Consider the following 27,297-nt stretch of genomic DNA (forward strand, 5'->3'; position numbering starts at 1 on the left):
TGGTTCAACACTTACCAGTTGATTAATACAGGTTTAGTTCTTATGGGCAATGATATTTCATGTAAAATCGTTGGAATAAGAAATGTATGAATTAAAATGTTTGATTGTGCTGTAAGAAACCTATATGATGTAAGACACATTCCAGACCTACGAAAGAGTCTAATTTCATTAGGCACTTTGGGCTGTAATGGATTTAGTTACAAGTCTGAAAGTGGAGTTATGAAAGTATGTGAAGGCACTCTAACGGTGATGAAAGGGTTGAAGTTAGAAGGAAATATCTATACATTACTGGGCACTATGGTTGTATTTGGAGTTGCAGTTGTAGATTCTGAATTTGATGATACCGTCTTGTGGCATATGCGACTTTAGCATATAGGTGAACATGGTATGAAAGAACTTCACAAGAGGAAACTCTTGAAGGGCATGAAAACATGTAAGTTGAACTTTTGTAAGTTTTGTCTTCTTGGGAAGCAAAACAGGGTACAATTCAAAAACATCTATTCACAAGATGGAACGTATTCTTGTTTACATACATTCTGATGTTTGGGGGTCGGTAATAGTTACATCACTTGAGGACATATATATTTTATGAGTTTTATCGATGACTACTCACAGAAGGTCTAGGTGTACTTCATCCGGTACAAGTCAAATACGTTTGCTAGGTTTAAGTTATGGAAAGTTGAAGTGGAACACTAGACCGAGAGGAGAATTAAATACATCAGGTCAGACAATGGGACTGAGTATGCTAATTCAAGTTCATGAAGTTTTGTGCACAACAGGGCGCATTAGGAAACATTTCACTGTTCATTGGACACCTTAGCAAAATGTTGTGGCTGAAAGGATGAACCGAACTCTAGGTGAGAGAGTTCGGTGTCTCAAGCTTGATGCAAAGTTGGAAAAGAACTTATGGGCAGAGGCAGTTAGTATGACCTATTTCTTGGTAAACCGATCACCAAGGACATCAACAGAGGGGAAAGTGGCATATTAGATATGAACGGGAAATGCGGTATACTATTCCGGATTGAACGTATTTGGTTGTCCAACCTATGTTCACGTGTCTAGTGAGGAGAGATCGAAGCTTGACACAAAGTCTAGATGCTACATCTTTTTAGGGTATCAAAAGAGTGTGAAGGGGTTTAAGCAATGGGATCTAATGGCAAACAAGGTAGTGATCAATAAAGATGTGGTTTTCGATGAGAAAGCTATGGTGAAGCGTACTCAATAATCAGATGAAGAGAAACAGGAGCCAAAAAACTGAAGCAGAGATGAGCAAGTTGTTTAGGTGGAGTTAGAGACTCAGGACAATGATCTTGGTCCCCCAGTTGGAGGGAGTTCTAGCTCGAGAAACCAATAAGTTGATAGTATTCCTATACGAAGATTTGGAAGCACTATTAGACTGCCACCCAGGTATGGATTTAATGATTTAGTATCTTATGCTTTTATTAGAAGTTGCAAGGATTCAACTACTTTTTAAGAGGTAGTGCATGAATAAGAGGAAAGTAGGTTGATGAGTGCTATGGTGGAGGAAATGGAGTCGTTGCATAAGAACCAGACTTGGGATTTGGTGGAACTTCCATATGGGAATAGGGCCATATGTTGCAAATGGGTATATAGGAAGAATGAAGCAATTTCATAAAAGGAAGAAGAGAATATCAAGGCACGATTAGTGGCAAAGGGGTACTTACAAAAGAAGGGAGTAGATTATGATGAAATCTTCTCACATATGGTTTGACACATTTCTATCAGGGTGGTGTTGGGATTAGTAGCTCACTATGATCAACATTTGGAATAAATGGATGTGAAGACGACATTTCTCCATGGTGACTTTGAGGAGCAGATCTATATGGTACAACTACAAGGATTCATTCAACTCGGGCAAAAGCACTTAGTTTGCAAACTGAAGAAGTCTCTTTACGGGCTGAAATAGTCTTTGAGGCAATGATACAAATGATTTGATTCTTATATGATCCATATAGGCTACAGGAGATGTGAGTATGATTGTTATGTGTATGTGAAAGATCTTGATGATGGTTCTTTCATTTTCTTATTGTTGTATGTTGATGACATGTTAATTGCTATGAATGACATAACAGAGGCTAATTAGTTGAAGATTCTGTTGCATAAAGAGTTTGACATGAAGGATCTTGGTGCAGCTAAGAAAATACTTGGGATGGAGATTCGTCGAGACAGAATTGCAAGGAGGTTGTGGTTATCTCAAGGCGGTTATGTGGAGAAGGTGTTGGAAAGATTCACCATGGCTGATGCTAAACCAGTACGTTCACCTCTAGCAAATCACTTTAAATTGTCTACCGTTGAATGCCCAAGTATGGATGATGATCTCTAGGACAAGTCAAAGGTCCCCTATGCTAGTACTGTGGGGAGTTTAATGTATGTCATGGTGTGTACAAGACTAGAATTGGAACATGTAGTAAGTGTGGTGAGTAAATTTCTCTCTAATCTAGGTAGACGGCATTAGGAAGCTGTCAAGTGGATTTCAGATACTTACGGGGTACTTCTAACTGTAGTATCATGTTTGGCAAGCAATAGGAAAGTGCATCGATTGTGGGGTTTGTTGATGCTAATTATGCAGGCGATATAAATGACAGAAGGTCTACAATGGGTTTATATTCACCCTTGTGGGAGGACCTATTTGTTAGAGGTTCATGGTTTAATTATTGGTGGCATTGTCTACAATTGAGTTTGAATATATGACAGTCGCCGAAACTGCAAAGGAAGCATTATGGCTTACTGGTTTAGTCAAGGAGCTAGGTATACAACAAGGTGGAGTTGTGTTGTATTGTAACAGTCAGAGTGTCATCTATTTGTCGACGAATCAAGTGTATCATGCTAGAATCAACCATACTGATGTAAGGTTCCATAGGATCCGAGAGTTGATTTCTTAAGGTGAATTTGGACGTGAGAAAGTTCACACATTTGAGAACGTAGCGGATATCTTGACAAAGCAGTCGGTTACCATAGAAAAGTTCAAGCACTGCTTGGACTTGCTTCATGTCTCCAAGTGCTAGAAGAGAGACAAACCCAATCTAACGTCCTAAGGTCAAGGAGGAGCAGTGGGCTATCTTTTCGGTTTCTCTTAAGGGGTGTATACTCACCAAGGTGGAAGTTATTGTGACATGTGGCTCATATACTAAATGAGATGCATGTACAAGGAGAATACATGTTGGAAAATCAAAGTGTTAAGGAGCAGCAGGGAAACTGTCAACGGTTTGGCTATGACCGTCGATGGGTTGGTACTATAATTTAGACAATTTACATTCTATCTGAAATCGTTGACAATTTGGCTTGGGAACCCAACAAAAAATTTTGAATTTTGAAAGAGGGACATTAAGTTGCTCGGGGTTTGGAGGGAAAGCCCTCAGGAAACTTTATATATACATTGTTCTTAATGTATTTTGAATATTGCAAGTGTTGTAAGTGTCTTTTGACACCAGATAGTAAAATTCTTTGTCGATTGCTCTCATGGATGTAGGCATTGTCAAACCACATAATTCCTTGTATTGTCTCTATTGCTTTCAGATGTATTGCGTGGTTATGTTCTATATTTGTTGTTTCATTGATTGTTGCATTTGATTTCCGCTGTACAAATACAATTTAGACAATAAATGATGTCTGACAAAGGTTGGAAGGGCTTAGCAACTTGTGGGAGATGACATATTATGGTGGCATGATGACAAGGAGCTATTAAAGAAAGCTTTCTGCTAGGGTTTGCAGGAACCCTATGGTATATGTGTAAAGTTGAAGACAAAAGGGGGGATGTTACTACTATTACTACTATTGTCATTATCATCATTTACCTTATTTACATATAAAACTCATTTTTCTAATTCCATGTTAACCATTCACAGGTAAAATTGATTTGAACTAGATCTTGTCACTAGCGCCACCATTGATGATGTTTGACAAAGGTTGGAAGGGCTTAGCGACTTGTGGGAGGTGATAGATTGTGGTGGCATGATGACAAGGAGCTGCTAAAGAAAGCTTGCTACTAGGGTTCTCAAGAACCCTGTAGTGTAGGTGCAATGTTGAAGACAAAATGAGGGATGGTACTACTATTACTACTACCACTATCGTAATCATCATTTACTTCATTGACATGTAAAACTCATTTTTTTTTAATTCCATGTTAACCATTTACATGTAAAACTTATTTTCCCAATTCTAGGTTAGCCATTTTTCTTCTTGAGTTGAGCTAAACTAATTTTAGTTCACCAAGTTATCTAACCTTGATTGAAAACTGCTTTGATACTTTTTGAAATCTCATCTTTGATTTTTAGTTCATGAATATTGCTTGTATTAATTTTGCTTCATATTTTTGGTTGAGTTCCCTCATCATACCTCAAATCCTATCTCTTGTTTTACTCATTATTTCTATAATACATGTATTATTTCTCATTCTTACTCTACCATTTTTACATGTAAAACCCATTTCCAATTTTATGTTAGCATGTTAAGACAATGGACAAAAATTTTGATCATATGTAGTGTTCATGATATATATAATAAGAATAAAATGGCAAGGGCTATTCGAGAATAGATAAAATAGAAGTTATAATGTGAATTATGTTATAAGCTTGAAGTATATTGTCAAAATTAGGCAGCATATATCTAATCATACATTGTTTTAAATGCAATTTTTGTTTGTCATATTAATTTTTTATTTTAAAAATAATATCTTGTGAAATCATAACTTTGCATAGCATGGAGTTTTTGCTCGTACTTCGATCTCAATTCTATTTTTTGGTGATTTTGAAATAAAAAATAAAATAAAGCTATGAGGACGAATCAATTTTGTTTTTTGTATGTCATTCAAGCTCGACATTAGGAGATAAAATGGCCCGATAAGGTTTGTAGTCCAATTAGCTTGAAAAGCAATTAGGAAACTATGGCAGTGCTCTTCTTGTTCAAAGTTCAGCAAGGCTAACAATATACTTATTATAACGTCTATACAATTTAAAAAATATATTTGACATGCTCTTCTGAAAAACAAATGCATCCATTAAATATGTAGATTGATTATTAAATTAACTACATATTCTCTTTGGATACTATCATAAGTATGGGTAAGCATTTGACAAGTATGGTTAATTTAGTTAATCAACTAAAAAAATTTAGTTAAAAAAATGGATAAGTTGACCGAAACGAATTAGTTTCTTAACTGAACCAACAACTAACGAATTAATATTTCGATTAAATTGGTTAATTGATTTTAACCGACTTTCATGTGTTATTAATATACATTTATATAAATTATTTATATATTCATTAAATAATTAATACATATTATATATAAATTATTAATAAAATTACATAAAAATATATATGTTAAATTATTAACATATAAATATTGTATGTATAAATTATTAATATATATATATATATATATATATAATTGTTTAGTTCAATTAACTGATTTAATCAGTCCAATGTATCGAACTGATAACCAAAAACTAGTTTTTTATGATGACGTAAACTGAATCGACATAATTACTTATACTAACCAAATCAACAAAATTACTTATATTAATCAAACTGAATTAACATAACTTACTCGGTTCTGTCGGTTAATTCAATTTTAACCAAATTATGCTCGGTCCTAATCATAAGTTAGTCAAATTAATTTTTTATTTTTCATTCAGTCTCAAGATTCATGCTATTAGCCAATGGTCCAATAAAAACATATATATATATATATATATATATAATTTATTTGAAATACGAGAGGGATATTTGAATTGAGTAATTAGCTTTTAAGATAAAATTGGAGATACTTCTATCATTTATTTTTTGTTATGTAAAAGGTTGTGTCTAAAAACGAGACCTTAAATTTGAATTTGTATGAATTTGGATAAATCTCATTATAATTTTATATTTTATCGAAATCAATGTAAATCTAAATATAATATTTGACATCCAAGCTTCTAAATAAGGAATATTTTTTACAGCAATATTTCATATTTTATTGATAAAATCATAAAATATGTACCTTGCACTTACTTAAAAAATTAAGAGCTAATAAAACAAATTTTTGAAAATAAAAACAAGGGATTGTGTAATTTTGTTTTTTACTAAAAAATGCATTTGGTTATTTCTGAAAATAAAAATAATTAAACAACGTTTGAATAAGATTTAATATAAAAGTAATAAATTATCATCACTATTGTTATTAAAAAAAAACTTATATCTTGCACCCATATTTTTTATCTATCTAAAAACTTACCAAGACCTTCAAATTATTTTTTTAAACTTATATTTTTTCAGGGGTTTTTAAATATAATTTTCAAAATTATTTTTTAGTTGTATTTATGAGTATGAATTTTAATTAATATAATTTTATATTACATTTTATTTAAATTTTAAAAAATAAAAACATTGAAATTTAAAAATTGTCGCAACGTGGCAAGGCAAACCACAGTGTTCAGTTATCCCCCGGGACCTAATTAGTAATGTCCCAAATGATATAAGCCGAAATATCCCGCCATTCTGACCGCGCTGCACATTTTGAAGCTCTCTCTCTCTCTCTCTCTCTCTCTCTCTCTAACACGCACTCTCTCGGCCTGTTTCGCTGCCTCTCGTCTGTGACCGCCTTGTATGTATTCTTAGAACCAGAAGCTCTAATCGGCATTTGAATCATTCTTCTAGGGTTTGTTTTCTGCTGCTCCTTCTGATAATGTGATATTCGTATGCGTTCCTCATGATTTCTCCATACATTGCACATTCATTTTTAGGGCTTCGTTCGCGCCCCTTTGTTATTACAATGGATAAAAGATGGAAGTAGTGGTATTAAGGTTCGCCTGGATCTGGTTATGGACCGGGAAGATCATTACTGGAAGTGACTAAAGATGTTCATTGATGACTGAGGATAATCATATGAGGCAACACTTGAAAATCTCTGCCTATTTATTCTAATATTCTTTTCTATTTTCCTTTCTAGTTCTAATTTTGTAGGTGTTTATTCTTTGTGTTTAATCTGCAGTGGGAGCAGCCGTGAAGGTTCCGCAAATCGCAATGACAAGTTGCCAAAAGTTAACTGGTTGCAGCATGCCAATGCACACGGCAACTTCGCAGACCAAAACAAGTTCTTGAGTTCAAATTTCCTGTTTTCGTTGCCGACCCAAAAGCCCCGTGCTGAAGGACCGGCAAGGTATATTTCAAATAAAATAAACTTCGGTTCTGTGTTTGTTCTCTGCAGTGAGCAATGCTATATTTCCATTTAACGGGCATCCGACAGAGCAGAACCTCGAACCAGGATTCATATAGACGACCCCTAGCTTTTGGGATCGACCCTGGGTTGAGTTTACGTCTGATGTCTTTCAGATTTTCACACAGAGAAATGTTGCCCTCTATTGGATAGACAGTCATCGTCCCACTCATCAAGAGATTTATCTTGACGAATGACAGTTCATAAAAAAATGATTTTGTTTTCTTTTTGAGAACTGTTTTCATTTTATAAAATTGAAAATGATGAAAATTTTTTGAAGGCTTAATTGTTTTTGGTTCATTTTTAGCTGTGAAGTAGCTTCATTTTTCTAAACCCTCATTTTTAAAAAATGATTTGCTTTCTGGAATAATTTAATAGAAAGGCTTTAAAAATGCCCCACTAAACACGGCTTCTGCAATTTTTTTTTTTTTTAAAAGACAAACTATATGCTCTTAAAAATGAGCAGAGTGTCAAGAAATGATAACAAATCCATTTCTTAATTTTACACCAGTCTCTTCTTTCGTATAATTTAATTAACGGCATATCCTAATAAACCAATGTTCTAAGCATGCAGTTGAATAATTCAAGACTTTTAAGAAATGCCCATGTTCTGCATGTTTTCTTGAATTAACCGCTCAATTGTTGATTCATACAAACATTACCCTTATTCCCTTATCTGGACATCAATATAAAAAAATAAATAAAACTCATCTACTTATTTTTATTAAATTTAGAATTCTTCATGTTAATCATACACTCATAATTCCAAATGATCAGCTCCCAAACTTTGCTATATGAAATTTTTTGACATGATCTTCATTTTTTCAGATCAATGGCTTGCCATATTCAGAATATTCAAAGACTGCAGAGTCCACAAGTCGGAAAGGTAAGATCATTGTCTAGCGTTTCAGATGAGCAGTTTTATTTCTTTTGAGTGATTTGTTTTTGTCATTTGATTCATTCTTACCATGTCAATTTTTAAAATTTTAGGGAATTTTCTATTTGGTAATTGGGGTGCTCTGAATCTCAGTAACCACTTTGTTTGTTTGTCTTTTGTCCCTTTAGACAAACTTGCTATTTAGAGGATGAAAATGTTGGTTTATGGTGCAACTGCCCAATATTGCTTAGTTATAGTTAAATAAATCACTTTTGATTTATTTAAATTTATTTCCTTTTTGATGGCATATCCTGCACATTCAAATACAAGTAATTATTTTAATTGTTGTTAATGTGGCATTTTCTTATAAACGAAAATTTTTTGGTAGGCTTGGCAGGCTCTTTCTGCTCTTAAGATATCTTGCAGGCACTATATAAGACCAGGAAAAACTGTACTACCAGTTAAGGATAATTTTGTGGACTTTCCTCAAGATGTCAGAGGGAAAACTACTGTACAGAGCTCATCTGACAGAACTAACAGATTTCCAGAAAGTATGCATACAGATCAAAACTTCAACAAAAACAATGCCAAGATTAGTAATTCTGCAAGGTACATGGGCAATTCCTTTCAGGAAGGTGATATATGTGCTGCAGCTGGTAAAGATTTAGGGGGACAAAATGAGTATGAAGCAACAAAGCTCCAAAATTTCGATGCACAAATCATAGATGGATCATTTGGCTATCATACCTCACATACTATTCAAGTGAAGGAGTCTGCAGAAGCTTTTGCTAATGACATTGATGACGATGACATACTTGAGGTAATTTATATCACTTTATGCCATGTAGATAAACTTGGGGCTTTGTTCACTTTAATTAGCAAAGTTCAGTTAATCTGGGTTAGAAATTATGTAACTGCTTTATTGAGGTTCAAATGAACTTCTTATTATTTTTTTGTATTCTTCTTCTAAGGAGTAAGGAGATGCTAAGTGCATTGAATTTGACAATTTTTTAAGTGCATTGAATTTGACGATTTTGTCAATGTATTTATAACACATTGTCTGTTTAAATTTTGACTGATATGTCTAATTTTGCTGTTTTGTTATTGAACCTTGTAATGTTTTGAAATATTTAAGTTGTTTCTAGTTGATCAATTTATAATTTATTAGTTAATATGTCACATGCGTTGCACGTGGATGCAAATGAATAATCTTAACTCATGCATTTTGATAATTCTCAACATAGTTTATTTATTTATTTTTTAAACAAAGTGATATGACATTGGTCATAATTGTTAGTTTTGGTTTGAATGCCCTTTCCATCAGGTTTGCTTTTATTATATAGAAGAGATTTACATAGTTGTTGCCTGATTTTCAGCACTTAAAAGCTGCCAGAGTTTCAGCATTATTTACAGCCTAATTGCTTGAATTATATTCGTTAGCTTCCTCCCTCAAATTGATGCTGGTAAATCAAGAAGCATCAATTTGTCAACCAAGAATTGATGCCGGTGTAGAGAGAGAGCTTTAGTGATTATGTTCTCAGTTTGACGTTCGGTGGAAATGTGAGGAAGAGTAATCACTTGTTTGTCAAAGGATTCATGTATGGAATGACAATCGACTTCGATATGTTTCGTATGCTCATGGAAGACAGGATTAGTGGCGATTTGAATTGCGCCGGTATTATCAGCATGAAGAGGAGTGGAATGAAGCCAAGAAAAACCAACTTCACCCAATTACCCATGAAGCCATGTGATCTTAGAGCATGTGGAAGACATAGCACGATACTTAGACTCAGTGGAGGAATTGAAAACTTTGTTTTGCTTCTTACTCTTCCAAGAAATAAGTGCATTGCCTAAGAACATGCACTAGCTAATAACAGAGCAACGAGTATCTGCACATCCAACCCAATCAACATCACTATACCCCACTAACTGTAAGGAAGATTCCTTAGGAAAGAACAATCCGCGTGTAGAGGTGCCCTTCAGATATCGGATAATGCGGAAGACAACGGCTAAATAAAGATGACGGGGAGCCTACATAGATTGACTGACTTGCTGCACAGCAAAAGAAATATCAGGACGAGTAATCATTAAGTAGTTCAAACTCCCAACAAGCTGCCGATACAAGGATGGATCTGATAGAAATTTGCCTTCCTCTTGACAAAGCTTAAGATTTACCTCCAATGGAGACCAGAATTATCCGATTGGAGACCAGCCTATGAAATCACTTTCTACATGTATTTGTGTTGGTGTAACAACACACCAGTCGGAGTAAGCTGCACCTCAAGGCCAAGAAAGTACTGCAGGAGACCAAGATCTTTCATGTGAAAAAAGGTCTTAAGATGCTGTTTAATTGCTTAATTAACTCAGTATTAGAGCCAGTATTTACAATGTCATCAACATATACCAAAAGCAATACAAATCCTCTAGAAGTCTTGGGAAGAAAAAGAGAGGAATCAAGCTGACTTTAAGTAAAATGAAAAGCAAGCAGGGTACAACGAAATTTATCAAACCATGCACGCGGAGCTTGTTTTAGTCCGTACAAAGATCGGTGTAGCCGACAAACCTCTGAGGAAGGTGTAGCAAACATGCCGGGAGTTGGAGTCATATAAATTTCTTCCTTCAAATCCCCATGTAGAAAAGCATTCTTCACATCCATCCGTCGGAGAGACCACCCTTGCGATGCAGCAAAGTGCCAAGATAATCCGCACAGTAGTCATTTTGGCAATAGGTGCAAAGGTCTCTTCATAATCAATACCATATTTTTACCAGTTCCCAAGAGCCACGAGACGGGCCTTATATCTGTCTAGTGACCCATTAGACTGAAACTTGACTAAGTACACGCATTTACAATCAATAGGTTTGACACCAGAGGGACAAATCACAAGATCCCAAGTGTGATTATCTTGAAGAGCTTGAATTTCTTCTTGCATGGCTTGCTGCCAACATGCTTGGGTGGCTGCCTGGGTATATGAGTGGGGAACAAAAACAGTGTCGAGAGTGCCAGTAAGTGAGGTATGAGGAAAACCATACCTATTTGGTGGATGTGTAACTCAGGTGGAGCGTCGAGGAACAGCAGAATCAAATGACGGATCAATGTCTGGAAGGGGCGTTAAAGGAGGGGGACATCGATGATACACCACACCTAGTTTAAATTGCTCAATAGAAGAAGACTCGTCATAAAAAGCGGGAAGAAGAGTAATAAGAGTATCAAAAATAACCTGAGACTGAAAGAAATATTGATTTTCGAATAAAATCACATTACGGGAGATCCGAAATTTGTTTGCATGAGCATCATAACAAACAAATCCTTTCTGAGTAGGGTTATATCCCATAAAGGCACATGTGACAGATTGGGCAGCAAGCTTGTGACGCTCAACAAGCGATAGATGAACAAAACAAACATACCCAAAAGTATGAAAGGATTGACACTTAGGAGATATGCCAAATAATCGAAAATAGGGAGAATCATAATTTAGAGTGGCAGTAAGCAAACGATTGATCAAATAGACAGCAGTAGATAAAACTTCTACCCAAAACCTAGAAGGCATAGAAGAATCAATCAACAAAGTACTAACGACATCTAAGAGATGACGATTCTTACGCTCACGATTTGCATTTTGTTAAGGGGTATAAGGACAAGAATGCTGGGAAATGATCCCCATTTGTTGAAGAAAAGTCTGAAAGGAATGAGACATGTACTCCCCCCGTGAGTCGAAGCGTAAAGTTTTGATACAAGTACTGAACTGTGTCTCGACAAACGCAACAAATTTTTAAAAGGCAGAAAACACGTTAGCTTTATAGTTGAGAAAATATATCCAAGTGAATCGACTAATAATCAATAAACGTCACAAAATAATGATATTGACCATGAGAAATAATAGGACTCACACCCTAAACATCAGTATGCACAATCTCAAAGCAATTAGAAGCACGACTATCATGCACAGGAAAAGGTAAAGTTTTACTTTTACCAAGACGACAAGTAGCACAATCAAATGATATAGGAGAAGAAGAAAAAGAATCTTTATTGCCCAAAAAATCATGTTTCATACGATGAGCCAAGACAACTGAATTAGGATGACCCAATTTTTTTATGCTAGACTTCATTATTATTGGTAGTAGCCATAAAAGCAAGAGAAACAACACCACGAATAGAAAATAGTAAAGGGAATAAACGTCCCACTTTAAGCCCCTTCGTGATCACCGTCCCCGACACTTGATCTTGCACAAGACAACCACCACGAGAAAAATGAACATCACAGTTATTATCTACCAATTGTCCAATAGAAATCAAATCGGTAGACATTCCAGGAAAGACAAAAACATCGCAAAATGAAGAGCCCAAATTACCAATAGCAATAATTGGAAGAGTATTGCCATTAGCAATTTGAATGTTTTGCCTCTATACTTACGAACACCATGGAGACTTGTCATATTACCAATCATATGATTAGAAGCGCCCAAATCAACAATCCAAGAAGTTGAGTTAGTAGCCGTACCTTGTAGGCCTAAGGCCGTAAAAGCAGACACAATTATTTGTTGGACCATTGCTGGTGTGAGAACAAATGAGTCAGAATTTACAGTGGGTGGCATAGAAGAAGAAGAAGAAGAGGATTGAACAGTAGCCTGAAAAGCTTGGGATTGGCGATTTTGAGGCCACACTTGATAGTCTTTGATGATATGACCACCTTTCTTGCAGTAGTCACAAACTTTCTTAGGAGAGTCACAAACAAAATGACCAAACTCCTTGCAACTGAAACATTGCAACTTGTTTCTTCCTCTCCTTTGTGCTGCATATGCTACATTCATAGCCTCAGAAAATACCTTCTCAGAAGTCATACCCATCTGAGTGGATAACTGCTATTCTTCACCAATAAATCTCCCAAACAAATTTTCAAAGAAGGTATCGGATTATAGTTCAATAAATTGGCTCGAAGAGGCTCAAATTCAGGTCAAAGTTTCATAAAAAACTGATTGCGTTGACTCTCAGCATGAACAGCTTGAAGAGCCGCGAGTGCCGTAGGGGAAACCTTAGCATGAACAATAGCAGAATACTAGCTCCAAAGATTAATAAAACTAGAATAAAACTGTTCAATAGGTAAATTACCTTGACTATAATTACTAATTTCCAACTCCAATTCGAACTTGTGAGCACTGTGATCTTGGTGGTAAATGCGGTGGAGATAATCCCACATAGCTTGAGTCGTAGTAAAACAACAAAGATTGGTCACAAGGTGAGACTGAATCGTCCCCAAAAGCCAAGAGATCACCTTAGCATCCTTAACCTCCCATTGTGCAAACTCCTTTTCATCAGTGGGAACTTGAGCAGAACTATCAATATGATTTGATAATTCATTCCCTTTCAAGAACATTTTAAATTGGAATTCCCATTTAGAGAAATTCTTTCCAGTAAATCGAACAATAGTCTTTTCAATTGACATGATGAAAGGCACTAAAAAAAAATAGAAGCCCAAGTAGTCAACCAAATAAACAGCAAGCCTAACTCAAATCAGGTCCGAATCCAAATAATAAGAGGTCCACAGACACAACCAGATTACAAAAGCCCAACAGAAATAAAAAAGCCCAGATCAAACACGGAAGGCCCAGATCAAACACAGAAGCCTAACTCGAAATACCTGCCTTGTGTGAGAAATGACACAGCAGAGGAAAAAACATAGCACCTGCGTTGATCACACTAGGAGGAGTTGAAGCTGCTAACCACCACAGAAACTGCCGACAGCCACAAAGATGCGCAGTCACCACGAGAAAAACACTCAGATGAGTAGCTCACAACGAAGGACAGCGTGTGCAACTAAAAGAAATTCCGGCAGCCCCAAACAAAATTCAAAACCATCAAAGTGGACACCACAGAGAAGGCTGACACCCACAAAAAGCAAGAAAGAACTCGCTGAAACAGAGAGATTTTTAATTTTTTTTTTTTTTTGATAAAAACAGCGATGAAAATCGCACCCAGTGATTAAGACCAAAATGACGGAGTCAGAAGAGGGGCTCTGATACCATGTTAATTTTTGTCTGAATGCCCTTTCCATCAGGTTTGCTTTCATTATATAGAAGAGATTGACATAGTTGTTGCCTGATTTTCAGCACCTAAATGCTGCCAGATTTTCAGCATTATTTACAGCCTAATTGCCCGATTTTCAGCATTATTTACAGCCTAATTGCCTGATTTTCAGCACTTAAATGCTGCCAGATTTTCAGCATTATTTACAGCCTAATCAGCTTAATAACAGTTCAGAGTTATTTGTAAAAAATTATATTTCTTTGAAACTATAAAATTTAGACATAGACATGGGCCCATTGACACAAGAACACAAGATGTAAAGATACAATAAATCCAAAATATACATGATATGGTAGGGTAGAAGTTTTATATATTCTGATGACTAGTTTGTATATGTTGCCAATTTTCTATTTGTTGATATTTAGCTTTTTTAAAAGAACTGATGTTTGTTTTAGTAGGTTTGGCAACGTCTAATATTTTGATATTCATAATTAGCTTTTGTAAATTAAATCTTTCATTTTGTACATAATTTTTAATTAAAAATAAAATAAAATGACTTTGAATTTTAAACATAATTAAAATAATAATATCCATAAATTTTTTATTATATTTAAATGCTATGTATTAAAGTATTAACTTTTAATATTTACACAATAACATGTAAAAAAATCTAATAAATAAATATGCATCTTTTTTTTTGTAAAAAAAATACATGACTTCCTCTTTTGAAAAATGTTAATTTATTGTAACTTTTCAGACTTCCTCTTTTGAAAAATGTTAGTTTATTGTAACTTATCGAGAAACTCAAGGTTAGTAAGTTTATTGCAACTTTTGAAGAACTGAAGGTTGTGCTGCTATTCTTTGATGATTATTTGTTTTGTGAATAAAATAAAATTGCATCACAATGCATTATTATGTCATAAACATGTTTTTAAGAATTGTTGGAGTTCCAAATAGTGCTAGAGAAGTATTGGAGAAGTGTCATGCATTAAACATAAATTACTGACACATTTGTGAAGTGCGAGATGCCTATCAAAAAAGCGCCCAAAGAGTGTCATGTTAGGGATTTGACATAAACACAACACTTTTATAAGTGTGAGCTTTTGATATTAATATGATACTTATACTATATAATTCTAAAATTACATTTTTAAAATTAGAAACTTAAAAGGATTAAATGCCTGTTTACCTAAATTTAGAAGAAAATTGTTAATTCTAATTCTCTTCTAAGTATAATGATCTAGAAGTCAAATTATTGTTCATTTAATGTATTATATTTTAGGATAGTTTTAAATGGTGTCAGAGAGGTCTTTAAAGTAAACTTTTAAATGCAATTTTGTCTATCTTTGGTTGAATTTATTTCTTTTTGGAAAAGTTTTATCTTACTTTTAAAAGATAAGATATTTTTGTCCACAAAATGATCTACACTAGTAGTACTTGTATCTAAAGTATAAATTTTGCAACCTGCTTTCCAAAGAAGGATCAGGTGTTTAACCAAGGACTATGTTTCAGTTATTTAATGTCATTCTTTGTGAAGTGTATCACCATGTAGATGCTTACTTGATTTTGCAGCTAATTCATGCATCTTATACATTAACTACGGATTTCAGAATATAGACGTTGACCAAATAGTCATGGAACACTACCAATCAACTTGCACACCTCAACCTCAACCATCAATCTCTAAGCTTCGACCTACTACTCCTGCAAGTAACTACAATACTGCAAGACAGGAGGAGTTATGTTTGCCACCTGAATTATGCTTAACCTGTAGTCATGGTTGTAAGGTATATATATATATATATATATATTCTCTCTCTGGTGTTCTGTTCCACTGGTACGTTCTTAAGATATAAGTCTATGAGCTTGATGGATCTGTAACTGAAATTGATACAGCTTGGACTTTGCCCAGAAGCTGCAGACCATTTACAGGAAATGAAGGACACTCTAATAGCCATATCAAACGAACTTCTCGACAATGTTACGGACCTTGGTCCAGCGCTGATAGATAAACTGCGCCAAGATAGGTTTGTTCAGCCCTATCTTGTTTCGTTCTTGTTCTTCTATGTAACAAATAAAAATCAGTTTACCTACTGGCGAGGGCTTAGAGCTGAATATACAAGTAAACAGGAAAAAGGGAAAGAAAGGATGATAGGAAGTTGTTCTATGACTCTACAACCACCTAGAATGGATGATATTGCTCACTACAAGATTTTCATGATCCCACAGTTTGCATTCTGTTAAGCTCTGTTATCATTTCTCAAAAAGATTAATGCTTTTATGTATCTTTGCATCTTGACTGTTAGGTTGCAGCTTAATAAGCAAATTCAGCAGCTTGAGAAGCGTCTTCATCCTGTTTCAGCTGATGAGGAAAGACAGGAATCGCATTTTTCTGCATCCACAGCCACTCCCAGGGCATTCCAATATGGAACCCCTACAGCATCTGCCTTCAGAACTGATCCTATGCGGTTTGATGCCCTGATTCATGATCGTAATGAACTGGGCAATTATGAAAAGTGGAATTCGTCATCCGTTTCATTCTCTTCTGTCGATACTTCTAGTTTTTCACATGGTCCTGTGGAGAGGGAACCATACATCCCAAAGTATGTCGGCGTCAATTACATTGAAGGTTCAAGTGAAAAGAAATGGAGCAGTGGGAATTTCCCATGGACAAAGAAGCTGGAGGTGCTCACCTACTTTAATCTGAAATTTCTGTGTGCATTACATGTTATTCTGATTTGTGTGCACTGGATCCACTTTCAGGCCAACAATAAGAAGGTGTTTGGAAACCACTCATTTCGTCCCAATCAAAGAGAAGTCATCAATGCAACAATGAGTGGATATGATGTTTTTGTTTTAATGCCTACAGGTGGAGGAAAGAGCCTGACATACCAGGTAAAATACTTTTGTGGTGCTTTGCTTTGCTGATTATTTTAGGTAACTTTTCCTTAAACAAAGCTAGCTGACAGCCTGATGCCATCACAATGTGATGGAGAACCATCAATGGAGAACTTTAGATGTTTATATTGTGGCTTGGATTTTTATTTTAGTTTGGAAAAACAAGAGATTACAAAATAACCCTAAAATACTGAAATGCACAAAATAAACCTAAATTAACAACAAATAGCAACAAGCCAAGCCTTAAGTCTCACTAGGTGGGGTCGACTAAAATAAACCTAAATTAACTAAAATTCTAAAAGAACTTGAGTTTTCCCAAACTAAAGGATAAAAACTTAGCTATAACATAAATATTTATAGTTCCATTGGTGGTTCTCCATTAAACTCCTCTTGTTAGAGAAAACTGTCGAGTTCTGAAATGGTGTAGTAGCTTTAACTTAATGAGTGGGAACAAAGTTGAGCATGTAGGTGAATCAAAAGGAGACATGATCTGCATTTCTTTATCAATCACCTTTGGAGAGTATTTGGAAGATCCTCCAACTGCAAGTTTTTGGAAGATCCTCCAACCGCGAGTGGCATAGAAGGCTGCAATTTCCCCTGATAAAATAACAAGTCCCCAGATCAAGAAATCAGTTTAATATCCAAATCTATTGTTAGCTCAAGCAAATATGCATTTACTCTATATTCTAGAATGATGGACAATGTTTCACTAGATTTGGTTAAGGAGAATGTAAAGGGAGAAGATGAGAGGGATGTTGGCACTGGGTTGAGGAGAAATAATCTCAAGGGGATTTTCAACAATAAGTTCCATGATTAGATAGTTTTCAACAAACTCTACAGCAACCTATCGTTCCTCATTCTTTGGGTTAGAAATGGAAAATTAAGGTTCAAGAGCAAGGTCATTGACAAACATATCTGTCCTAGTGGTTGGCAACTCATCTTGATCTAGACTGATGAAATTCTTCAAGATAGGAAGTGGTGTTATTGGTTGGTAGTTGAAAAGATCTCTCATTTTCCAAAGCCATGTGGTTAGCCTCAAATAGAGTAGTGAGATGTTCTCAAATTTGCAAAATTATATACCTTCTGATTTATCCCTCAACTCTTTCTTGAACAAAATTACCATTCTAGGTTCCTTAGTCCTCACTAAGAGCACACCAGTAAATGAGGTCTCTAAATTTAAGTTAATAATTAGTGACACTAGAAGAAAGTTGCCAATGACTACACAGTTGGTCCACTAATTGCTCCCTATAAGAATATGGGACACATTTTCTCTTAAAATATATCTCATTTCAGACCGTGTGGTAATAGGAGGTTCTCCATGATTGTATTTGTTCCTTCAAACTTTTTGCCAATACTGCTTTGCTAAACCAAGAAGTTTTGATTTAGCGAAGTAGATATTCTCGTTGTCAGATGGTCAGTACCAAATAAAATAATTCTCCATGCCAACCTAAGAAAACTTGAAACCCTGAACAACTATCAAAAGTAAGGTCACCTTGGTTTCATTAATTGCTGAGAACTGCCAACTAGCTGCGAACTAGATATGTGGAATCGACTTGTCGTTTTCTTTCTTTAAACCAAAAAGTAAATATGGACCGATGCAAATTCAAACAAGTATGAATCAGGTAAATAATATCAAATCAATTTCTATGGAGTCTAGGTAGTGTAAGGTTTTGCAACCTTACCAAAGGTGCTTAGATGCTCATAGATGCTCCTCTAATAAACTTGTAGAATGTTGCTGTCACACTGAATTTTTTCTTGCAACACTATGCAATTAACAATTTCTTTGGAGTCTGGACAAACACTAAAATCTTGTGAAAGAAAGCTTTTATTGCAGTAAAATTGAAAATACAGCAGCTGGGCCTCCATCCGAATGCTGGCAGGTCTTCAAAACCCAGAAATTTGCATTGGCAATCCAAGATCAGGTTGAATTTGTCAATTGAAATGTGAAGAAGAAGCACAATATACTCTGACATTCATTCCAATTTCGAAGAAGAAGCACAATGTACTATGACATTCATTCCAATTTCTGTCCTAAAATAACTGCAATTCCCTTCCTATTTCTGTCATGCATCAATTCCTCTGCCCTACATCAAAATGTACTGTGACATGCTCTATTTTCCCCCACACCCTCCCCCCCCCCCCCCCTTCTGGGGGCGCGCTTTCTACACTGTTGTATTGCCATCTAAATTAGTTGTTACTTGGGCTGAAAACTATGTGGACATGGTAGGACAGTACACAAAGTACTTATACGCCCAACATTAAAAATAGCACAATGTACTATGACATTCATTCCAATTTCTGTCCTAAAATAAATGCAATTCACTTCCTATTTCTGTCATGCATCAATTCCTCTGTCCTACATTACAATGTACTGTGACATACCTGCTTTCTACACTATTGTATTGCTATCTGAATTAGTTGTTACTTGGGCTGAAAGCTATGTGGACATGCTTGGACAGATCACAAAGTACTTATACGCCCAACATTAAAAATAAAATTAATAGTTACAAAACAAACCCAAAGTGTCCAAAATATTCTAAATAACCCTAAATTAACTAAAACTTCTAAAATCTCTAGGTTTACTGATTCAAAACAAAATCCCTCCTAGAATCATATCGACGAGTGATCCTCCATCAAATTTCCTTGTTAGAGAAAATTCAGCCTCGATTTTTATGATGATACAGCGAGAGAGACAAATATATAATTCACGAGCCATTGAACTTGCAATTTCATAGTGTCCGTTTTCAACTAACATGCTACTGCAGCTACTATCACCAACAAATTTACTGAATTCTTGTCAAAATTCTTAATCCTAATGAACTCGACAAGTGGAGAACTATCAAGCTTTGGAAGGTGAATCAAGGCTTGGGGTCTATATATGTCACACATTCAGCACAAGATTCAAGTCATCCTCAAAAAGCTCTTTGATTTGGATTTTTACTTTGATCTCTGCTGCCTGTTCCTTCTCTGTTTTATTTCAAGCAATACGTGGAGTAACTCCTGATATAGCTGTAAAAGCAAGATGTGCAGGTGGATCGACTCATCAAGTTTCCGTTGGAATAGAATCCACACAAGGAAAAGCACTTGTCATTAATTGGCTATTAGGGGCATCTAAAAAACGTCCAAATAGAAATATGGCTTTCAAATTAAGTTTCAAATTAGTGGATGCTGCCAAAGGGAGTGGCAATGCTATATGCAAAAAGGAATAGGCTCATAGAATGGCAGAGGCAAATAGAGGTTTTGCACATTTTTGTTGATTCATGAACAAGGTCTATATAGACAAATAGATTCATGGTTTCATACATATCGGGGGAATCTATAAAGAAAGAATCAGGATTGATCGAAATATTTCTCGAAGCAAGCAAAAAGGAAACATAAGATGAAACATTATCATGTGACATTCACACAGACAGTGGAGCTTTCATTTCCACACTGATAGTCCATGACAACAATAGTTTCAAGTTCACTGGAAATTTCTTCTTTTATGTAATTACATGTGTACTGTAAACAATAATTTCTGTTACATATTTGACAGGCCGTTGTCAGATTTGAAGCATGTTGCCCAAAATAAAGACTCTTTCAGCTCTGGAGATGGATGATCTCATCATAAAAATCAGGGAAAACTTTGATATTAACAAATTTATTCTAAACCAAAAGCTGGTTTGAGTTTTACCTTGCTGTCATTAGCAGTATGGTATTCCATCCCACCACTCAGCCCGCATGGTACACAAGCTTATAAGATGCAAATCTTGTCCCTATTTCTGGTATCCCATTTCATTCAAAATAGAGATAAAGATAAAACAGCCAATCTATGAATTTTCTCTTGAAAAAGTACCGTTGGAACAGGAGTATTCTGAAATCTGAAGACCAGGCATGGAAACCCATGTAACATTTCCCAAGTTCATATCTTAACAGGCGTAGAAAAAAGCTGGCTTTCCCCTTCAAATTTCTTCAATTTCTCGGTAGTGTTTCTGAATTTCACACTGAACTCCATAAAATTTCAGAATCTAACTGGACTTTGGATGCTGACAGGACCAAATTTTCCACCAAAAATATTTATCTCACAATGGCAGTTGACTTTCATCATATCAGCGAAAAAATCTTGTGGAGGAAAACCAATTTATTGCAGTAAATCTCAAATCATTACAGCTGAGCCTCAATTGACTGCTGGCACAATTAATTCATCCTCCAAAACACTGCAATTTGCATTGGCAGTCTAAGGTCCTGCTTTGTAGGTCAATATCACAAGGCATAGTCAAATTGTTGTAAAAAAAATTCCAATTTCTCATCTTTGGACGTAATTTCCCTCAATTTTTTAAGTATCAGAAGGATGTTGGAGATTTTTTGCATGCACACTGGTGCATGAGCTGTGGTTGATGGATCTTTGGGGATGGTCTTCTGGATGAAAGCAGATCAGGGATCACTGAATCACATAATGGTGGTGGTGTGTTGAGAAACTTCTGGCAAGGCTGACATTTCGAAGGGGTGGAACAGTTAGAACTTTCAGCAGGTGTGTGAGGGCTTTTGGGTGATTGGGTGGTGAAAAAATTTAGGTTTCGGCCAGTCAGAAGATTTTGTCTTGGAAAACCATAGCAATATGATGTCAGCAAATATGGTGTTAAAAAATAAGGGGCAGCGGCTGTAATTTTGTAGTGGAACTTTCAGACAGCGAACAATCTCAGGTTTCTGTGAATTTTGTTATGTGGTGCTCTGAGCGAATGGTGCTATGGTGTTTTGATGTTGATCAGTGGATTTCTGGAGTATGGATTTGATGTTGGTAATAAGATATTGTGATTTTGGTTTGCTTTTGGATGATTCTTCGATGGAGATGGTTATGGCATGGATGATGTGATTTGTACTGATACCAAACAGATTTAGTACAGTAGGAATTACAGGGAATGAGACAAAAATAAGGGAGAGGGAGAAAGTAGAGAATAGAAGGGAAAAAGAAGAAGAAAGAAGGAAGATGAAGAAAGAAGAATACTCCACATAGAGCCATTGAGGGAGGGGGAAGGGAATAGCAGTTCTTACCATCATGCTACAGTAACAAACTTACAAACCTAACATTAAAAACAAAAAAAATAATTACAAAATAATCCCAAAGTATCTAAAACATTCTAAAGAATCTAAAGTAACTAGAACTCCTAAAGTATCTAGATTTATTGATTGGAGAGTGGTGGTTTACTTCTGCGTACGGCCCTACTATTTTTTCTCAGCAGAATAGTTTCTTTGAAGAGTTGGCTAGTTTTTTTGGTCTTTGTAACCCATGGTAGGTGGTGATTTTAATGTTCATATTATGAGGGAGAGGTTGGGGGTTTGTTGGGTGAATAGTGGGATGTGAAGATTCGATAATTTATATGAGATTGTGGCCTCAGAGATGTTCCCTTCAAAAATGGCATTTTTACTTGGGTGGACTTGGGGGATAGAGCTTGCTCTCACATTGGTTATGGCTGGTTTTAAGGTGATGAAGAAGCTGAGTTTTGTGAAATATAGGCTTAAGGTGTGGAGCAAAGAGGTGTTCAGAAATGTTGGGGATCAAAAGGATAATGTCTTGAATACTTCAAAGGGTTTAGACAAATTAGAGGAGCATGGTTTATTAGGAGAGGAAGAGAGTGTAAGCAGAGCTCATCTATGTAATGAGTTGGAATTGCTTTTGTTTAAAGAAGAAAAAATTTGTGTAAAAAATCTGGGGTTCATTGGGCTAAGGATGGGGATTGTAATACTAGATTGTTCCATAGAGTTACTAATAGGAGGAGAAGGAAGTACTTGATTAAAGAATTGGAATTGGATTCGGGTATTGATGGTGAGGGATCATCCACAGATCAAGGAAGGGATTACAAATTTTTTAAAATTCTTTTATTATGAGGATTGTGGGTATACATTGGTGGTGGAGGGGTTTGATTGGAACCCGTTGGGGAAGCGTTTGCTAATTGGCTTGAGAGGCCTTTTGAAATGGAAGAGATAAAAGAGGCAGTGATGGAGATGGATAGGGATGAAGCTTCAGGTCTAGATGTTTTACTTTGGTTTTTTTTCCAAGATAGTTGGGATATTTTGAAGGGTTTTTTTGGGGAATTTCATAGAAATGGCAGTGTGTTAGAATATTAGTTCGTCTTTATTGTGCTTATTCCCAAAAGGAGAGGTCAAAAACGGTTAGGGATTCCCGACCTATTAGTTTAGTTGCTAGCATTTATAATATTCTTAGCAATGTCTTGTTGAGGAGACATAGGGAGGTGATGGAGTATACTATTTCACTAGCCCAATCCGCTTTTGGTAGAGAGATATAAATTTTGGATGCGGCTCTGTTAGCTAATGAAAAGGTAAAGGATGTTAATAGGAGAAGTAATCAGGGAATTATTTTTGAATTAGATTTTGAGAAATCTTACGATGTGGTTAATTGGAGATTCCTAGATAAGGTAATGGTTAAGAAGGGCTTTGGGTTCTTATGGCATAAATGGATCAAAAATTACCTTAGTTCTACCAATTTGTCTGTGATTATTAATGGTAAGTCTAGGGTCTGGTTTGAGGTGTACTGGTGGTTAAGACAAGGGGATCAATTATCTTCATTCTTGTTTATGTTGGTTGCGGATGGTTCGAGTAGGCTAGTATTGCGTGTTTAGGATTGTGGCGTGATTAGGGCTTTGGAGGTAAGTAGGGATAAGGTGAAAGTCTCACTTACAATTTGCTGATGATACTATTTTAACTAATAGTATTGAGGAATTTGCAAGGTTCTCACTTTGTTAATTTGGATAAAAGTGTTAGGTTGGTATTAATTTGAGCAGTAGGGAGTTGGAGGATTTTAAATGTCTTGCAGGGTGCAATTTGTTGTCTTGGCCCATTCATATCTTGGCCTTCCTCTTGGGAGTAATCATTTGTCTTCTGCTTTTTGGGATCCGGTGCATGAGAGGGTAAGGAAGAAACTAGAAGGGCAGAAGAAGGCTTATATTTCCTTGGGTGGTAGGATTACTCTCATTAGTGCGTGTCTCTCCAATATTTGTATTTACTACCTATCTATTTTTAAATTTCTTATGAAAGTATTTGGGAGTTTAGTGAAGCTTATGAGAGATTTTTTATGGTCTGGTATTAAGGAGGATAAAAGGGATCATGTTGTTAGTTGGGTGGTGGTCAAGAGACCAAAATTTGAGAGGCTTGGGCATCGGTTTGGTTTCTAAAAACGTTCTTTTAATAGGCAAATGGTTATGGAGATTTTTCCTTAAGAGTCTAGTTCCTTATTGCATAAAGTAATAAAAAATAAGTATGGTATTCATCGGAATGGTGGGATACAGGGGAGTGGAATTGGATCTAATGCATGCCCTTGGAAATTTATCTCTCAGGTTTCTGGTTTTTTCTTTCCACTCATTTGTTTTTCTGTTGGCATTGGGGATAGGGTTCGCTTTTGGGAAGATATTTGGGTGGGTGAAACGTCATTGGAATACTTTGTGCCTTGATTGTATAAAATTTCAGCTATGCATGATGCTCCTATGTCTGAATTCTATACTTCCATTTCCTTAGGAGTCTCAATGAGAGAGGGATAGAAGAGCTTACTTGCCTGTTTAGCAGTCTGAATTCATTCATTCTGAAAACCAGGGGAAATAGTAGGCTTTGGATTGGGGACTCTTCGGTTTCATTCTCTTCAAAATCTTTATTTGTTCATCTGACCAAACCTATTTTTCCGAGTCCTTTTCATCTTTGATAAAAGTGTGGAAGGCTGGTGTGTGGTTTTTTTTTTTTTTCTTTTAAAGAGTTGTGTTTTCATATGGACATTGGCTCTCAACAGGCCTTAATAAAAATGACTTGCTTCAGATTAGGAGGCCTTAAAAGGCTCTCAGTCCTGGTGTCTGCTTAATGCATGACAAGGAAGGTGAGGCTAATGTCATTTTTTCCTACATTATGAGGTGGCAAGGGCGCCATGGAATAATTTGTTTTCCTGCAGTGGTGAGGATTGGGTGGATCTGAAGACTACTTATGGTTTCATATTGGTACACTTTTTGGGCTTCAAAAGGAGCTAAAGGAAGAGAAAGAAGAAAAGGTTTTGGTTTTGTGTTGTTTTTTGCTATATTGTGGACTCTTTGGCTTGAAAGGAATACTAGGATATTCAAAGATCAGAAGACTCCAACACAATTTATTTGGGAGAAAGCTTCATTTTGGGCTGCATTTTGGGCTTATTCTTTTGGGGTTTTTAAGGGTATCTCGCTGCCCAATGTCCAAAGGGATTAGATGGAAACATTGATGTAAATACTTTGTTTCTTTTTTCCTTCTGATTTTGTGTTGAAGGAGGATGGCTTGCCCTCTTTTTCGTGTAATTTTTTTTTCCTTTTCTTGCATTAATGAAGTTTTTGTTATCTAAAAAAATAAAATGAAAAATAACTCCCTAATTTTAAATCTTCAAAAGAAATATTTTTAGCTAGAATTATCCACAAACAATTCTTTGTCAATAACACATCTTTGAATTTTGTTGTTTTGCAGCTTCCTGCCCTTATTTGTCCAGGCATAACATTGGTTATTTCTCCTCTTGTTTCACTAATTCAAGATCAAATTATGCATCTGTTGCAGGTAATGTTCACCGTCTTGTTAATATTGTTAAAGCTTGATATATATTATTGGCCCACTACCGTTAGCTTAAGCTTTTAGGTGAAGTGGTATTTTAACATGGTATCAGAGCTGGTTACCAGGAGGTCTTGGGTTCTAGTCTTGTTGCCCACATTTACTGTGTGATATTTAAAAAAAAAATTATTGTGTTCCCTATCATGGGTGCTATTTATCGTGTGTTTATCCCTCCACGTGCGGGTGAGTGTTAAAGCTTGATATACATTGTTGGTCCACAACCATACAGCTTAAGCTTTTAGGTAAAGTGGTAATCTAACAAATATAATGTAGCTTTTATATTTATCTGAATTTCTTAGCATGTGCTTTTCAAATGATGTATCTTTCCATCTTTTGAGTTTCACAATAGGCAAACATACCTGCGGCTTACTTAAGTGCTAATGTGGAGTGGACTGAGCAGCAGGACATTTTTAGAGACCTTACTTCAGATAATTGTAAATTCAAGCTGTTATATGTCACACCTGAGAAGGTTGCTAAGTGAGTTTTCACCATCTGATCTATATTATTTTTGAACACGATAGTCATTAAGATGTCTTTCCATCATGCAGTGGCAGCTTCATTTTATCAGTAGCACTTTGAAATATAAATATAACCCCTATGTAAAGACTTGATGGTTCAGATTACAACGTTTTGGATTCACTTGATGTTACTTGATCGAATTTCATGTTGAAAATGAGTTTGTGATGGAGGACCGCTTGCAGATCATTCTTGTTAATCATATTCTCTTTAGTGATTTAAATTAGGTTAAAGCAGCAAATCTAGATATATTAGGAGTTTTAGTTAAGTCAGGGTTATTTTGAATACTTTATAGATGCTTTGAGGTTATTTTGTAATATTGGGCTATGAGTGATTTCTCTGTATTGCATAGTTGTTGAGGGTGCAAGGCACAGAGAAGAGACAAGATCAATGCCTCAAAAGGTCTGAGGCTGGGCAATCTGTGTGATGTGCAGCGAGCCGCTGAGAGGCACAGCTAGGTGAGAGGCCTTTGAGCTGAGCCTCTTGAATGTTGACAAGTATTTTTTTTTAATAAAAATTATATAAAAAAATAAAATCTCTTTTACTTGGAGCATTATGTAGCATGGACTGAAGTCTTTTCTTTGAAGACAGCAGGTAAGTCATCATCTTCATCTTCTTCGAACTTAAGAATCTCAATCTTGACCAGGTTGAATGGTTGGAGTTGCTACAATTCTTCTCAACTTTGCTACTTCTTCTTTGAATCATTGAATCTTGATCTTGATCTGCTCTGACAGTTCATACCTGTAGTTCTTCTGGACTTTGCTACTTATTTTTCAGTTGTTCTCGACCAAATCACACCAGCTTTTTTATTCTTCTTTCTTCTTGTCATCTTCTTCTCTTCTTTTTTTTTTTTTCCTTTTTCTTCTGACTGGTGAATGATTGGGTGATGACTTGGTCTTCTATGCTTGCTTAGAGCATTTATGCACCTTTTCCAGTTTGCCTCTGAGTCTCAGACTTTTTTTTTTTTCTTTTCAAAATCTCCTGTTTAATGCATTTGTTTTGCTAGGATGCTTTTGTTTTGTTTTGTTTTTTCCTGGTTTCCTTCTGGCTGCAGCATGACTTATTTCTGGAACTTATGACTGCTATTATTCATTGTCATATATTCCTGATGTTTAGGGATTTAAATGGATTCTTAGGGCTCTGCGAAGAAGGATCATACATGGA

At 35.7% G+C, this 27,297-nt stretch overlaps 1 protein-coding gene across 4 annotated transcripts in view; it reads left to right on the forward strand.

Moving 5' to 3' along the window:
* Window positions 1-6,502: 6,502 nt before the first annotated feature.
* The window catches only part of LOC131164806 (ATP-dependent DNA helicase Q-like 4A), a 64,983-nt gene continuing 44,188 nt past the window's right edge, over window positions 6,503-27,297 (forward strand). The window contains exons 1-11 of one of the 4 annotated variants that reach the window (XM_058122275.1): window positions 6,503-6,607; window positions 6,747-6,893; window positions 6,995-7,162; window positions 8,048-8,105; window positions 8,485-8,916; window positions 15,729-15,905; window positions 16,015-16,145; window positions 16,425-16,803; window positions 16,882-17,013; window positions 25,480-25,566; window positions 25,967-26,094. In XM_058122275.1, the coding sequence (XP_057978258.1) occupies window positions 6,871-6,893; window positions 6,995-7,162; window positions 8,048-8,105; window positions 8,485-8,916; window positions 15,729-15,905; window positions 16,015-16,145; window positions 16,425-16,803; window positions 16,882-17,013; window positions 25,480-25,566; window positions 25,967-26,094 (1,715 nt within the window). In that variant the 5' untranslated portion in view covers window positions 6,503-6,607; window positions 6,747-6,870. Of the gene's footprint in view, window positions 6,894-6,994; window positions 7,163-8,047; window positions 8,106-8,484; window positions 8,917-15,728; window positions 15,906-16,014; window positions 16,146-16,424; window positions 16,804-16,881; window positions 17,014-25,479; window positions 25,567-25,966; window positions 26,095-27,297 lie in introns of all 4 variants that reach the window. The other 3 variants (XM_058122276.1, XM_058122277.1, XM_058122278.1) reach the window with 3 other exon arrangements.

This window comes from Malania oleifera, chromosome 9, assembly GCF_029873635.1.
Source record: "Malania oleifera isolate guangnan ecotype guangnan chromosome 9, ASM2987363v1, whole genome shotgun sequence".
Lineage (NCBI taxonomy): Eukaryota > Viridiplantae > Streptophyta > Magnoliopsida > Santalales > Ximeniaceae > Malania > Malania oleifera.